Genomic DNA, 14,949 nt, shown 5'->3' with positions numbered 1-14,949 from the left:
CCTGAGATCATGACCTGAGCTGAAATCAAAAGTCAGACGCTTAACCGACTGAGCCATCCAGGCACACCTTTATTAGTTAGCTTTTTTAAGTGCAATATTTTGTTTTGTTTTGTTTTGTTTTTGCTTGCCTCCCTCCTTCCCTGTCTACCACTCCCACCCCCTTCCCTATCTAGGATAATTATGTTTTTAAAGCAGCAAATGGTTATAATGAACAAAGGTTTCAAAAAAATTTTTTTTTTACAGACAAATTCCTTCTAACATTATACTTGTAAGAGTATAGTTTGTGGAGGAGATTGGCATCACCTTGTTAAACTTGTTAGAAATACCTAGTCTCAAACAACACCCCCCCTTTCCTCCCTAGAGAGCCAGATGAAGTAAAAGCTACATTTTAGTCATGTGATTTGTATTTTTTCCCCCCTCAATCCTCAACACCTATAGATGCCTTACGGTCAAGTGCTTCCAGTTTAAACAGATTCTCTGCTTTGCAACCTCCAGCACCCTCGGGGTCTACATCGTCTACGCCTTTAGAGTTTGATTCCCGACGGACCTTAACCAGGTATGGAGCCCACTCTCCATGTTAACTGAAGACTGACCTACTTGTGGATGTGTGTTCTCTCTCTCTCCTTCTCTCCTTCTCTCTTTCTCTATTATTCTTCTTCTCTCTTTCACACACTCACACACACACTCATGTAAATTATGATGGTCATCTCTGTGCATGGATTCCTTTTATCCCTAAGGTTGATTTTGTTTTTCTATTCCTTCTTTGATCTTCATGTTCTGTAATTTCCAAGATAAGAACATAATTGGGTGGTAGATTTGGGATGGGGTGGAAAGGAAGGGCAAGTTACCTGGCAAGTTTATAATAATTTGTTTCTTTTTTTAAGAATTTTTTTTAATGTTTATTTTTGAGATAGAGCACAAGCAGGGGAGGGCAGAGAGAGACAGAGACACAGAATCTGAAGCAGGCTCCAGGCTCCAAGCCGTCAGCACAGAGCCCAACAAGGGGCTCAAACTCAAAACTGTGAGATCATGACCTGAGCCAAAGTCGGACACTCAACTGATTGAGCCACCCAGGTGCCCCAGTATAATAGTTTGCTTCTTAAGAAAGTCAGACCCACCCAAACACCCCTGGAGGCTGGTGGAGGGCTTGCTAAACTAATGGGTCAGGATGTTCTGGATTAACCTAACACTCCGAAGCATGTGAATTAAAGAGCATGACAGCCTACCCATATGTTTCTCTGTCATACCGTTCTTCAAGTTCTGTTTCAGGCTGTCCTTTGTTTCTCACTATTCTCTCTGTATTGTACTGTCTTTCTACCTTCTTTTTTGTAGGACTGATATAGTCAGGTGTTCTGTTGGTTGGTTTATAGGGAATGAAGACCTGTAGTATAATGACCGAGAACAAAATTTTTAGTTTTCATTTTCTTAAGATTTTATTTTTAATCTCTACACCCAGTGTGGGAGTCGAACTTACAACCTTGAGATCAAGAGTCACATGCTTTACCGACTGAGCCAGCCAGGCACTCCTCAAAATTTTTGACATAAGCACTTTTAGAGCTGAAGTTGCTTTAAACTCTCAAACTTTCCTTTTTTGTTACTGTAGTCAGTTTGGCCAGGTAGACTTTCTAACTATGTTGCTGTTCTCTTGGCTTCTACGGTAAAATATGCTTAGCACAGTTCAGCTTTTAGTGATGGCTCAGCTTGTCATGAAGCATCATTTGTGCTATTGATGGCTCTTTGCTCTGCCATAGATTTCCCCTGATGGCTCTGCTTTTTGAGTACTTGTGTATGTTCTTTCAGAGGTTAGACTACTGTCGTGCCTCTAGTCCTTTCTCCTCTCTTCCTTTTCATTTGCTGCTCCTGGCCTGCTATGGACCAAGGAACTACCTGCCCAACTGGTGGGAACTGTCTGAAAAGAAGCCTAGGGAGATAGGAAGATTCTTTCTTAAAGAAAGTTTGTGACTTTGGCCACTCAAAAACTACTTCTGCTACTTGGTTCTTGAATATTTTACTTATATTTGAAGTTTCTGAATAAATACTGTATCATTGTCTAATTTCTAAGATAGTGATACCATGTCCGTTAGGTATTCTTTGTCTCTTTCGCTCTTTTAGCTCATACATTCGGCACTGTCGTCTTTATTAAAAGATGTAAAGAACTAAAATAAGGATTTGCCATTGCATTTTAAAATCTTAAGTGGTATCCCTTCAACATTTGTGAGAAAAGCTAAAACATACTCAACATTGTCTGAAAGCACTGATTTTACTTGTTTACATAATTATAGTTTGATGTAGAATTGGCGCCTCACATACCTGAAGTCATGTGTGAAAAATTACATACCTGCAGGAAATCTTAATGTTATTTTATGATTTGAATGCGTAGTGGATGGGGTGATCTTCTGAAGAAGTATGTTTTGTGTTTTAAGTCGTGGAAGCGTGGGCAGGGAGAAGAATGACAAGCCCCTGCCGTCTGCAGCAGCTCGTCCCAATACTTTCCTGAGAGGCGGCAGCAGCAAAGACCTGTTGGACAATCAGTCTCAAGAAGAGCAACGCAGGGAGATGCTAGAGACCGTGAAGCAGCTTACGGGAGGCATGGACGTGGAGAGGAGCAGCGCTGAGGCTGACCGAAACAAGGGCCGGGAGTCAGGTGAGAGACTTGGTACACACAGAAGGAAGATTCGGGCCTTAACTGTGGAATGAAAAGTGCAGAGAGATTTTGCCCCTGTGTAGATTTCAGAATCATTACATGGTAATGACATACCAGTATCTTAAAACGTAAAGGGCATCTTCATGGTTTTGTAACATAGGTTTCATTTCCCAGGTTGTCCCTTTGTTCGTCAGTTTGTAAGTTTCCCCAATTCTCTATTAAATGTGATGGTGATGAGGGTCTCTTGCTGTATATTAAGCAATCTGAATTTCTTAACAGATTCTCACAGTAACCCCTTCCTGTGCATTAGAGCGCATGGGCTTTGTAGAGCCCTCAAATGTATGAAAATTCTGACATCCAAAGCAAACCAAAGAGAAAATATCAGGTTGTCTTTTGTTATCTTCATCTTGGTAGCATCTGTGGTCTTTGTACATGTGTAGCTTGTATATGATTAGAGGACCAACTCAGACAGTGCTCTAAAAATTACCTCATTTACATAACCTGTCTGCATTTCTGTTTCTTCATGTGTTATATGGGGATAGTAAATGTGCCTACCCTGTAGAGTTATCATGAAGATTAAATGAGAAGTCTATACGGGTAAATATTTAGAACTTTATCTGATAAATACAGATTTTTCAAAAAGTACTAGAGGTCATGAGGGTAAAGATGATGAGAACAATGAGAAATAGTTTAAAGATAATTTTCAGCATCTTTAAAATACTAATCCTGAGGTAGTACTGGTTGTTTATAACATCTTGATAGCTTTCAAATTTCTTTCACTATTTAAATTGTGTCTCCTCCTCTAAATGGATTCAGAGGCAAATTGAAATGTCTTCTCCCAACTGATAGACCAGAATTTTTGACTTCAGGGACATGTGGCTTTCTGATCTGTGGTATCTATTTGGGGAACATAACGAGATAGTGTATGAAAATATCTTGTGAGTAGTGAATAATGTGGCACAGCTGCCCTATGCATTTTTATCGTCTGGGTCATTCATTTATTCACCACATGCACACTGAACACCTGGTGACTTGTGGGCATTGGGTCTCTGCTTTCAGCCTTTAGTCTGCTGGGTCCAGAGGACTCCTATGACATAATTCCACAAAAGGTATTGTATATAAGTACAAACTGAGAAAAATGCCACGGAGGAAAGGAGCAGAGTTCTAAGAGGGTACTTAACAAAGGAACTATCTGGAATTGATACAGAGGGATATCAAGGAAGGCTTCCTCGGGTCTGATGAACCAATAGGAATCGAAATAGATTTATAGGAAGGGATGGGTACGGAGCAGAGAGAAAGAGCACTCTGGCCAGAAGGAGCATCATGACATGTTCACGCAACTGCCAAAGGCCCGTGTGGTTGGAACTCTGTGCGTGATTGTACAAGCTTCACGTGCTGTTCATCACTGAAGCAGTGGAGAAGAATCAAAATGCAGAAAGGGACAAAAAAGCTCTAATTACAAAAGTTTACCGTACCCCTCTATTCTTTTCATTGTGGAATATGAAGTTACTTAGTGCCTATCTATGCTAAAAATAAATATTTCTCTTTTCTGCTTTTAGGTGTCTTTGTCAGATTTGTATCTATTTTAATGCTTTTATGGAAAAGTTGGTATAACAACAAATAAATATTGTCAACCATAATCCCCCATTTTAATTACAATTTTTGTCTGTTTTACTTCCTCACTTTTTTTAACCTCATTAGTAGCGAAGCCAGAAATTCCAGCAACAGCAGCCCCTGACAAGCCTGCGTTGTCAGAATTGGAGATGGCGAGGAAGTCTAAATCTATCATTGATGAGTTTCTACACATTAATGATTTTAAGGTAAATGAAGTTTCAGAAAAAGAAAGCAACAACACAAAGCCCCGTGGCAGAGAGATACAGTAACTTGGCTCTGGTCTAAAGCACTTGTCACTAAGACTTGGAGTAATCCAGGTCCCATGCAGTTCGGTTTGCACAACTCGGATGTGCTCTTGCCAGCTACTGTCTTTGAAATTGATGATGGAGTTCCCAAGATCACATGGCAGGAAGGGGGAATGACTACCAGTCCATCCCCACAGTAGAAAAACCACATTGACTTTGATGTTCATGAGCAGAAACCCACACATTATCATTTTTAGGCATTCTTATCTAGCTGTACATTACCTGTTATGATCTTCACAGTCCTTTTATGGTCATTCTTGTATTAACTTTAAACTATGGCTAACATTACTTTTTATTTCATAAGTGGAAACCTGAGGCACCAAGGAGTAATCGCACTGCCAGGGCCAGACAGCCTAAGTGAAACATTCAAGACACAGCTTTGCATTTGCTGTTCTTTAACCCCAACTTTCTCTTTGATCTTCATTTTAAGATGGTAGTGAATAAAATAGACATCATGCCTGACTTCATGAGCCCTAGAGTCTAGTGGCAGAGACAGGTCATAAAGAGTTAACTCAAAAATAGGTATTTAAATTATAGTTATTGTAAATGCCAATACACCTCTAGGATCTTAGGAGAGATCATATAATAGGACCTAGCTTAGGGATCTGGAGTCAGCAGAGTCTTAATCTGTTAAATTATTTGTCAGATACATTAACTACTTTTGCTTTAACATTATATTAATTATTTCAAGCTTACTTGTTCTCTTGACAATGTAGTTATTATTTGCTTTCTGTACATAACAGTCACCCTGATTAACTGTAGCCCAGCTTTCTAAAACCCTCAAGCCTTTAAAAAATCATCTAAAATTCAGAAGAAGTACTAAGAGGTTTTGATGATGAACCAGTTAGTTGGAGAGGAAATATCAAGTCAATGAGCAACAAATACTTTGAAAGGAGAAAAGTATCACTCTGAGGAATGGGAGCCATAGGGGGAAAAAGACCTAAGTTCAACGGGAGGACTCTCTGAAAGATCTTAGCCCTAGGCCTGGCCTGTAGTATGGAAGAAACAGAGTCAGTTATGACTCGGGAATTTCATTGTACTGGGTCCAAGGCGCATCTGCTGCAGAATGATGATAAGAAGCAGGTGACATTGTCAGACATAGTGAGGGCTCCCTGTGTGCTAGGTGCCGTTAGTTCATTTAATCCTCATAACGCCCTCTTGATTTTAATATTATTATAATAGCTATTTTTATAGATAATGAAACTGAGATGCAAAGATGTTAAATAACTTGATCTGAGTCATGCTTCTGATAAGTGGCCAACTCAGGATTTAAAATTAGGCTTCTAAGGGTGCCCGGCTTGCTACGTCAGTAGAGCACGTAACTTATGACCTCAGGGTTGTATGTGTGAGCCCCACATTGGGTATAGAGATTACTTAAAGAGAAAATCTTTAAAAACAACAACAACAATAAAAGTAAAATTAGGCTTCTAGCTTCAGAGCAGAGACTGTGATTTTATCTTATTACCTTTAAGATTATTAGTGTGTTATGCTAAAGGCTTACAGAGCTCATCCTAAAGGAAAGGTTTTTCTAGCATTTTAGTAGGTGGTGTTATTATTAAAAATAATACAAATTAATATGTACTGAGCTTTTGTGTTTGGCAGTGTGCAAAGTCCCTTTTTATGTTCATTCCTCAAGTAACCTTATGACGGGAAGTCAAGCCTGAGGGATTGTTACACTCCTGAATTCACATAGTAGCAAGTGGCAGGGCCAGAATTCAAACTTACATTTGTCCGATTCCACACCCTATGGTTTTTAGCCTCTGTGGTATATAGTTATTGAGTACCTAAAATGTGCCAGCCACAATTTAGGAAACACTGCCTGGACATCGGATATGCTGTAGTGTATATATAGTGAGCAACATGGTCTATTTCTATGGGGCATTTGTGGAGCCTGTGTTCTAGTGGGAGATACAAAACTGCCCTAAAGATAGGTAATAAATAAACAACAAATACAAAAAGGAAAATAATGTTTCAGTGCAGAGAAGTAAAACTAGGTGATATGGTAGCCAGTGACTGGGCAGTCACAGACTGTAGGAGGTGTCCATTCACCTGAATACTCAATGAAATAAGAATCAACACGAGAAAATCGGGGAGAAGAGCAAGATGATGAATTGCTGTGACATTGAAAGCAGCATAATATAGTTCGTTGATACCACATGCAGATTCAGTGAATAAATTCCCCTTGTAAGACACTTGATCACTTCAGGTTAAATACTGAAGATATGTGCATTCATTTCCATGCTCTCCTGAAAAAGCTTTATAATGATGATGGTCTTTAAAATGAGGTAAAAATTCACAGGGATAAAGAGTAGAGGGAATAGACCGCACCAACACTCTGGAAGTTAGAAACTAGAAGGATGGGTGGTCATTTATTTAGCAGACTACGAATGCATGTAAGGTGCAGATGGGACTGAGAACAGAAGGACCGATTGGTTTAAAAGTGTATATAAGACGGTTTTAAAAGACAACTGGGCCGAATGTTTCCAAAACTGTGAATGTTCTAAAAAGATGAACAGAAAGGACTGATCTGGATTAAAGGAGTCTAAAAAGACATCATGCATCCTGACATGTGATGTCAGATTTTCAGTTGGGTCCTAAACAACAACAAAAAACTATATTTTGGACATTTGGGGACAGTTGTGGAAATTTCAAATATGTACTGTTTATCAGATAATATTTTTATTGACATTGTGTTGGTATTAAGTTTTTTACATATCTATGAAGAAAACTAACAATTGATGAATCTAAACTGAAGTGAAGTTACATACGTGTACATTGTACTATTCAATGTCTCTGTAGTTTGAAAGTTTTTTTTTTAATTTTTTTTTTTTTTAATGTTTATTTATTTTTGAGACAGAGACAGACAGAGCATGAACAGGGGAGGGGCAGAGAGAGAGGGAGACACAGAATCTGAAACAGGCTCCAGGCTCTGAGCCGTCAGCACAGAGCCCGACGCGGGGCTCGAACTCACGGACCGCAAGATCGTGACCTGAGCCGAAGTCGGACGCTTAACCGACCGAGCCACCCAGGCGCCCCATTGAAAGTTTTTTAGATAAAAAGTTTATGTGGGGGAGGCATTAAATAAAATAGCAGAGGAGAAATAAAGCAGCAGTGAGAAACCTACATGTGCTCTAGTCCCTTCTTCATTCAAGCAGCTGCTCTTCTCACATGCATCTTCCCTCTCAGAAGAGCTGCTCTCTTCAGAGGTTGAACCAAAGGATTTTGGATTCAGACAGAGTTGAGATAGCTGAGGGCAGGGAGGCACAGTGCTGTGTTGGTGATTCAGCAACCTTGGCTACCAGGCCTCAGAGATATGGACCTAGCCAGATCACCCCATGGTAAGGACCATTTCACGAGCCCCACACCCCAAGAATTTCCTAAGAGGGTTTTAGCACTTAAGCTAAGTATACTAACTTTCATATGAAGGAAGACCTTCCTCGTTGAAGATTTTGCAAATATTAACATACCCAGACAGAATTACCTCAGTTGCCACATTAAGTCATTTGGCACGTGATGATGAATTTCTGTTTCTTAATATACCATTTTCAGGTTTTTAAATAGTCATAAGATAGGTAAACATTTTGTAGAAAAACACACTTCAGCCCTTTGCGTGGTTGTTGATAAATTGTGAAGCTAAACATATTACTCTTCTTAAGATCCTCTTTTTTTTTTTCTGTTTTTAAATATGGCTAATATTGCCCTTGTCAGCCTGCATTTTCCTGAGCTAAATTAATGTTTTTTTAAAAATGTATGAATACTAGCTTGTTTGTGGAGCTTTCTGCTGACTTTGTCATAAGTAAAAGATTGTAAACTTATTTTAACGCTTTGGTAACGGGATCCAGATATTAGACTAAGCTGTTATTTGCTATTTGAACAGGAAGCCATGCAGTGTGTGGAAGAGCTGAATGCCCAGGGCCTGCTACATGTGTTTGTGAGAATGGGAGTGGAGTCCACCCTGGAAAGGAGCCAGATCACCAGGGATCACATGGGCCAATTACTGTATCAGCTGGTGCAGTCAGAAAAACTCAGCAAACAGGACTTTTTCAAAGGGTCAGTATCCTCTTCAAGAGTGGTATTCAGTTACTAGGCTCTTGAGTAGTGGTTATTTTTAAAAGTACATATATTTTTAAGTATTTGTCTATTTCCATAGAGTAAAATTATGTCCACTGTAATTGGATAATTACAATTGTTGTGTAATATACTGATAATCATAATTGCGTAATATACTGATAGTGTGTTGGTGGATATGATGGCATTTTGTAGATTGTGCTAGGGCATAAAGGTCATTTATCTCCTGGTTTTCCAAATCCTATTGTTTATACCTGTGTTAAGGTGTAAGTAAGGTAGTAGAGACCCCTTCACCTTGGGGAAACTCAGGCCCTCAGCAGCCCGTTTACCTGTAAATCCCTAGGTGTTCTTTGAGGAAAAAAACTTTAAAGAAGAAAAAATGTTTATTTATTTTGAGAGAGAGCACACTCACAGGAGGGGCAGAGGGAGAGAGAGGGAATCTCAAGCAGGCTCCACACTGTAGACACGGTGCCTGATGCAGGGCTCAAGCCCACAAAACACGAGATCATGACCTGAATTGAAATCAAGAGTCAGATGCTCAACCGACTAAGCCACCCAGACGCCCCATAGAAGCTTTTTTTATGTGAGAAAATTTCTGGAAAATCAACTTAAACCTAAAAGCCTTATCCTTTCAATAAACCCTGGTTATTTTGGCCAAGGGATGCTTATCTGTCCACTCTAGCCCCATAGCAGGACATGTTACTCCAAGTTGTTAATGACTTAGTCTGTTCCGGGTTGGTTTCATTATGATTCCTGTTGATGACTGCTTTGATGAAGTCTGGCTGTCACTAGTGTTGTATCTTCATTAGATCAGGTTCTGATTTGTTTGTGATCATCACATGTGTGTGAATTGGATTCTTTATGGTACAGCCACAGAATCTTACCCAGGTTGAGATTCTGAAATCAAGGTTTAAGGTGAAAATTGCATATGGTAAAAAGTTTCTGTTTTAGGAGCTGTGTTACGTAAATATAAACATAGAAACACACCCGGCCCTGCCAGGTGCCCGCTCTAATTGTTCAGGAACTAATATTTCTTGAAGGCAGGACGTCAGATTCTCCTCTCCAATCTCATACTTGACATATGTTCATTGGGTGCAATGACAGTAAGAATTCTACACTATTTATTTTTCTCTTTGTTTTTTGTTTTTTTTAACTTTTTTTTAATACTTATTTTTGAGGGGAAGGGGGAGCAGAGAGAAAGGGAGACCCAGGTCCGAAGCCAGCTCTAGGCTTGGGCTGTCAGCACAGAGCCTGATGCAGGGCTCAAACCCACAAACCATGAGATCATGACCTGAGCCAAAAGCGGATGCTTAAGTGACTGAGCTACCCAGGCACCCCTTTATTTTTCTCTTTGTAAATCTTTTTTGCCAAGCTCATATTATATTCTTGAAAATTAAATGCACATGTGATAAAATGCCACTGTGTGTCTTTCGGGTATGGTCAACCTCTTAGAATAGCGTAATCATTAAATGCCACAGTTGAATATGTTCAGGAATGATTACTCTTTTGATTTTGTGAGGAATGGTGGTGTTTTCAAGGTCCTAGAATATACATACTTGCCCCTAGGATTCTTACTAAGCTGTCTTTGAGTAATAAGGTAGATTTCTATGAATTCAGTGAATGACTAGATTTGGGCCATCTGACCCAGTTACCTTAGTAAGAAACCTCGGGAGAAGTTGCTGTGATTGTTGTCCTTTAAGGCCAAGGTGCGGGGCTCCTAGGTGGCTCAGTTGGTTAAGCATCCGACTCTTTATCTCAGCTCAGGTCTTGATGTCAGGGTCATGAGTTTGAGCCCTGCATTGGGCTCTGTCCTGGCCATGAAGCCTACTTCAAAAAAAGAAAAAAAAAAAAAAAAAAGAAGGCCAAGATGGCTTCCCAGTTTTAAAAAGAGAAATCGAGTCACTCCAGTAACCAGCCAGTGTAAACAGCAAGAGCAAATGAGGGTAACCACACCCTCACAAATAAATCTAAGTTCTGTTCCTAGCCAGCTTGAAATCCTACAAACTACATCTGAGGTCACAATTGTATTAATTTATAAATATTTGCTTCTTTCTCATCTGTTATGATATATTCATCAGGTAATTTCAGAAATGAGAATGCTGGATTATTATTTAACCCTTTCTGCCTCTCTTCAGACTGTGCTCCTAAGTTTATTTCTGTCTAGAAAGACCCCAGGAAGTGCCGTCCGGCTTCATTGTCTTCATTGAACTTGAGAGGTTCATTGCTTGATTGCTAGGCTCCCTCAGACATTGGCATTTCCCTTTGGGGGATTCCCTGTGGGGAAAAAATGTCATACTCAGACATCAGTGTCTACACTTTCATTGGTGGTGGCCCTGTTGCTGCTGCTGGCAATATAGCCACCACCTTTTATTTATACTGAAAATGAGATGAACACTTCTGTGCTTCGGTATCTACTTCATCTTTCCCTATTCCGATTTCCTTCTATAGCTAGAGAGAATGCAGTGATTCCAGACCTCACTTTTGATACTTTGTTAGATCTAACCGCGCCATCCTTAGACCCGGACCCCTGTGAAGACCCATGTTCCTTACTAAATGGAGAGGCCTGGCAGTTTTTTTCTAAGATAAAAACAAACAGCCACTTGTCATCCACCAGGAGTTTCCTTGCAAATAGATCAAAGTTTCCTAATTACTTCTAAAGCCCAAATTATAAATAGTTCATACTGTCTAAAGAGGCCATTTCATTGGAGCCATGGAAATGCCCTAAGTTTTTTGTCTCTTTGGTCCCAATATCCAAAGACCTCTGTCCTTACATAGCATATGGGCGAACATCTAAGCTCAGCTTCCTTGGATGCTGCTACTGCTTAGATGCCAATTTCTGAGCAGTGGTTAAAGCTGTTCCCTCCCAGCTCCCCAAGCCAGAGTCGATGGAAAGTATAAGGCCTCCCTGTTTACTGGGCACTGATCAGTCAACTATTAATCTGCCATTTCTCCTACAGAACTCTTCAAAGGATGCACTGCTACTAAATTCTAATACTAGACAGGAGTTTTAAATAGGCTTTCTAGTCAGGTTGTTTACTAGATAGTTTATCAACCCCAAGCATAGTAGTTGCCACATATAAAATATATCCCTACAAAGGCAACATCAAACCATCTTGAAATTTTCAGGACTTAAATCTAGATACTTTATGAGGCAAATCAGGTAGGTAGGTAGATGCATTATTGTATAGGGAGATAGGTTTCAAACAGTGTTGATAAATTCATTTTATATCATGGCATTAGAAGACTTCTTTCTTAAAGCTATCTAGTAAAGATAGTTCACTATTAGCCATGGAATTTGGAATCACTGAAAGTGTAATAAACAAATGAAAACCAAGACAGTAAAAATTGGAGTTGTCAATAGACACAAAATATGGGCCCTTCAGGAAGCTTGACTTTGGAAGATATTTGTTGGAGAGAAAATTCTTATCTCCTCCTTGACCATCTTGGGGAACTTTTCCTGCCACTCAACAGCAGTTCTACCCTGCTATTCAAAGCTTACACAGACATGTAGACTAAGTTTCAGGTGCAAAACTGCAGAGGTGCAAAAAAACCCAAAAAATTGCTGACCTGCTGGTTAATAGTGGAAACCAAGTTTGCTCACAAAGGTAAGATCTAGCTTAAAAAATGTTTTCCATAGTGATCCTTTGAATATGATACTAGAGTATAAGAAACTTTCATCATCATTTCATTTCTTTCTTTTACCTGGAATCAGATTCTGTTATGACCAGTCATAATAATACTTGATTAATCTGATTTTTAGATGTTCTCACCGTTTCTTGTTTATCTACATCAAGATTTACTTTTTTATTAAGTTATCACAGTGCAAAGTGTGGGAGATGCTACTGACAATACTGTTTGTTTCCAATTACGGAACATTATTTTGCCTTTTCAGCAGAGTTTTGATCAGAACTTCAGTGAATTTAAAAAAAAAACCTTTTTTTTAACTACCATGTATCCCTTTAATTATGTTTTAGACAGGAACTCCATATATAAAGAAAATAAAAGTAGAGCCTCTGTAGTTGAGATGGAGGGAAGGATACCTAAAGTCCTACCTGTGGACCTCACCAAAGTTTAGTCCATTTGGTGTAATGGTCACTACATACCAAGAAGCAAGGGTATGGTGTAGTTCTGTCTCATTCATTCATCTGGCAGAAAATGTATATTATACAAGGTAGTGTTACAGGCTGTGTAATACTCCAAAGACAAAGATAGCTAGAAGTTTCTGTACACCATGGATTTTTCTTTTAAAATTGTACAAAAGAATTTAGGAACTGTAAACCTGAAAAGAAGCCTCTTACAAGCTTGTTCTACAGAAATCCTGTGTTCAGCCAAATACAGGTTTTTTATTTTTTAAGTTTATTTATTTTCAGAGAGAGCACGTATGTGCACAATAGTGAGGGAGCGGCAGAGAGAGAGAGAGAGAGAGAGAGAGGGAGGGAGAGAGAGAGAAAGAGAAAGAGAATCCCAAGAAGGTTCTGCAGTGCTGAAACCCTGATGCAGGGCTCTAACTCACAAACTGCGAAATCATGACCTGAGCCGAAATCAAGAGTTGGACACTTAACAACTGAGCCATCCAGGTGCCCTCTCAGCCAAATATGTTTTTTTTCAGCAGTATGGATTTGACCAGTGATTGTGTTCTGCATACTGTCCCTTGATGACTGACTAATCAAGAACTAGAAAACCAAGGCAAGAATATGGTTATCTTCTAGTTTTGATTTGAGATGAAAATAGCAGATCTGCTGAAAGACTGGATGGCTACAGTTGTCTCACGGGCTCATTAAACAGCTTAATCTATGGCATTAAACCATGGAACATGAATTCACATTGTAGGATGATTAGCCCAGGAATTGTGGAGTCCAGCCAGATTATGTTCCATCAGTGGCACATTAACTGAGCCTAAAGTGTTCATATAATGAGAGAAGAGTCCAGTTAATCTGTTGTATAGCAAGTAGATATCAAATAATTTTAAGCTGTGAGGGCAGAAAGTCAGCATTAAGGATTCACAAGGCCCAGACTTATGTCGCAGAGCTACAAACTGTTTTGAAATGACATCTTCAGAAAGGCAACCCTCCATTGTAGTGGTATCTCTTTTTAAGTGAAAAATTTTAATGACATGTAGACCTCTGCAGTAGGTAAACAGAGTGGCATACTCAAGCTAAAAGCCAAAAAACTACAGTGAGAAAGCACCCATTTTATGTACGAAGAGATCTGAAAGCCTATGAAGACAAATACTACCTGCCCTACACTCACTCATTCCTTTCCTTATGATTGTGCGCATTTCCTTGTAATTATGTGTATGCCTCCTTGAGTTAAATTTACTTTCGTTTTTGTCCTTTTTAACATGCTGTATATGGGACTGATTAACAAAGCTTTGAGTTATGTTTTTATATTTTTAAGTGAATAACTGTGATTTTTACCTTAAATAACTGCTGATATTTTGTATATGTGACTTTCCCAAGTTTTATATTTAAATCCCATTTATTTTATTTCACAGTGAAAAAAATTTCAGGCCATGAAATCTGGAAACCATTAGCCTTTCTTTAAAGGTGCAACAGTTTTGGGGCACCTGGGTGGCTCATTGGGTTAAGTATCCAACTTCGGCTCAGGTCTGATTTCACTGTACGTGGATTCAAGCCCCACATTGGGCTGTGTGCTGACAGCTCATAGCCTGGAGCCTGCTTCAGATTCTGTATCTCCCTCTCTCTCTGACCCTCCCCGACTTGCAATCTGTGTGTGTGTGTGTGTGTGTGTGTGTGTGTGTGTGTGTGTGTGTCTCTCAAAAATAAACAAACATTAAAGGTACAACAGTTTTTAATAAGTCGTAACAATGATGTTATTAGTAACGTTATCAGACTCCTTTATATCCATCCAGTTTGTTTCCCTATTATGAGCTCCTCAAGAACAAGGATTTTTGTCTTTTTTTTTCTCTTTGGGTCTAGTCTACATTATAGTGAAATTTTCAGTCCGTGTATCTGACTGGTCCAGGGAATATGATACTCAGCTGCGGTGAACTCATTAGATAGTGTAGGAATAGATTAAATATCTCTTCCCCCAGAACTTAACATGGCTGCCTTGTTTTCATCCTGAAATCTTCCAGAAGTCACCTTCATACAGAACTCTCTTCTGACCACCCTCTCCGTTGGGATATCCTGATACTATAGTTCATGTTCATCAGAGTATTAGCCCTTTCTGCAAACATGCTTTTGTTTGTGCTATTCATTTTTTTTAATTTGAGAGAGAGAGCATATGTACAAGGAGGGGAGGGGCAGTGGGAGAGGGAGGGAGAGAATCTTAAGCAGGCTCCATGCTGAGCATAGA

At 39.4% G+C, this 14,949-nt stretch overlaps 1 protein-coding gene across 27 annotated transcripts in view; it reads left to right on the top strand.

Moving 5' to 3' along the window:
- EIF4G3 (eukaryotic translation initiation factor 4 gamma 3) overlaps positions 1 to 14,949 on the top strand; it is a 309,641-nt gene that overhangs the window by 271,881 nt on the left and 22,811 nt on the right. For 26 of the 27 annotated variants that reach the window (XM_053208300.1, XM_027060183.2, XM_053208305.1 and 23 more), the window contains 4 exons: positions 439 to 556; positions 2,424 to 2,644; positions 4,346 to 4,464; positions 8,441 to 8,613. In XM_053208300.1, the coding sequence (XP_053064275.1) occupies positions 439 to 556; positions 2,424 to 2,644; positions 4,346 to 4,464; positions 8,441 to 8,613 (631 nt within the window). The remainder of the gene's footprint in view (positions 1 to 438; positions 557 to 2,423; positions 2,645 to 4,345; positions 4,465 to 8,440; positions 8,614 to 14,949) is intronic. The other variant, XM_053208241.1, reaches the window with a different exon arrangement.

This window comes from Acinonyx jubatus, chromosome C1 (genome assembly GCF_027475565.1).
Source record: "Acinonyx jubatus isolate Ajub_Pintada_27869175 chromosome C1, VMU_Ajub_asm_v1.0, whole genome shotgun sequence".
In the NCBI taxonomy this organism is placed as follows: domain Eukaryota; kingdom Metazoa; phylum Chordata; class Mammalia; order Carnivora; family Felidae; genus Acinonyx; species Acinonyx jubatus.
Note: the sequence above shows the minus strand (reverse complement) of the source record. Positions and strands in the feature narration are given on the sequence as shown.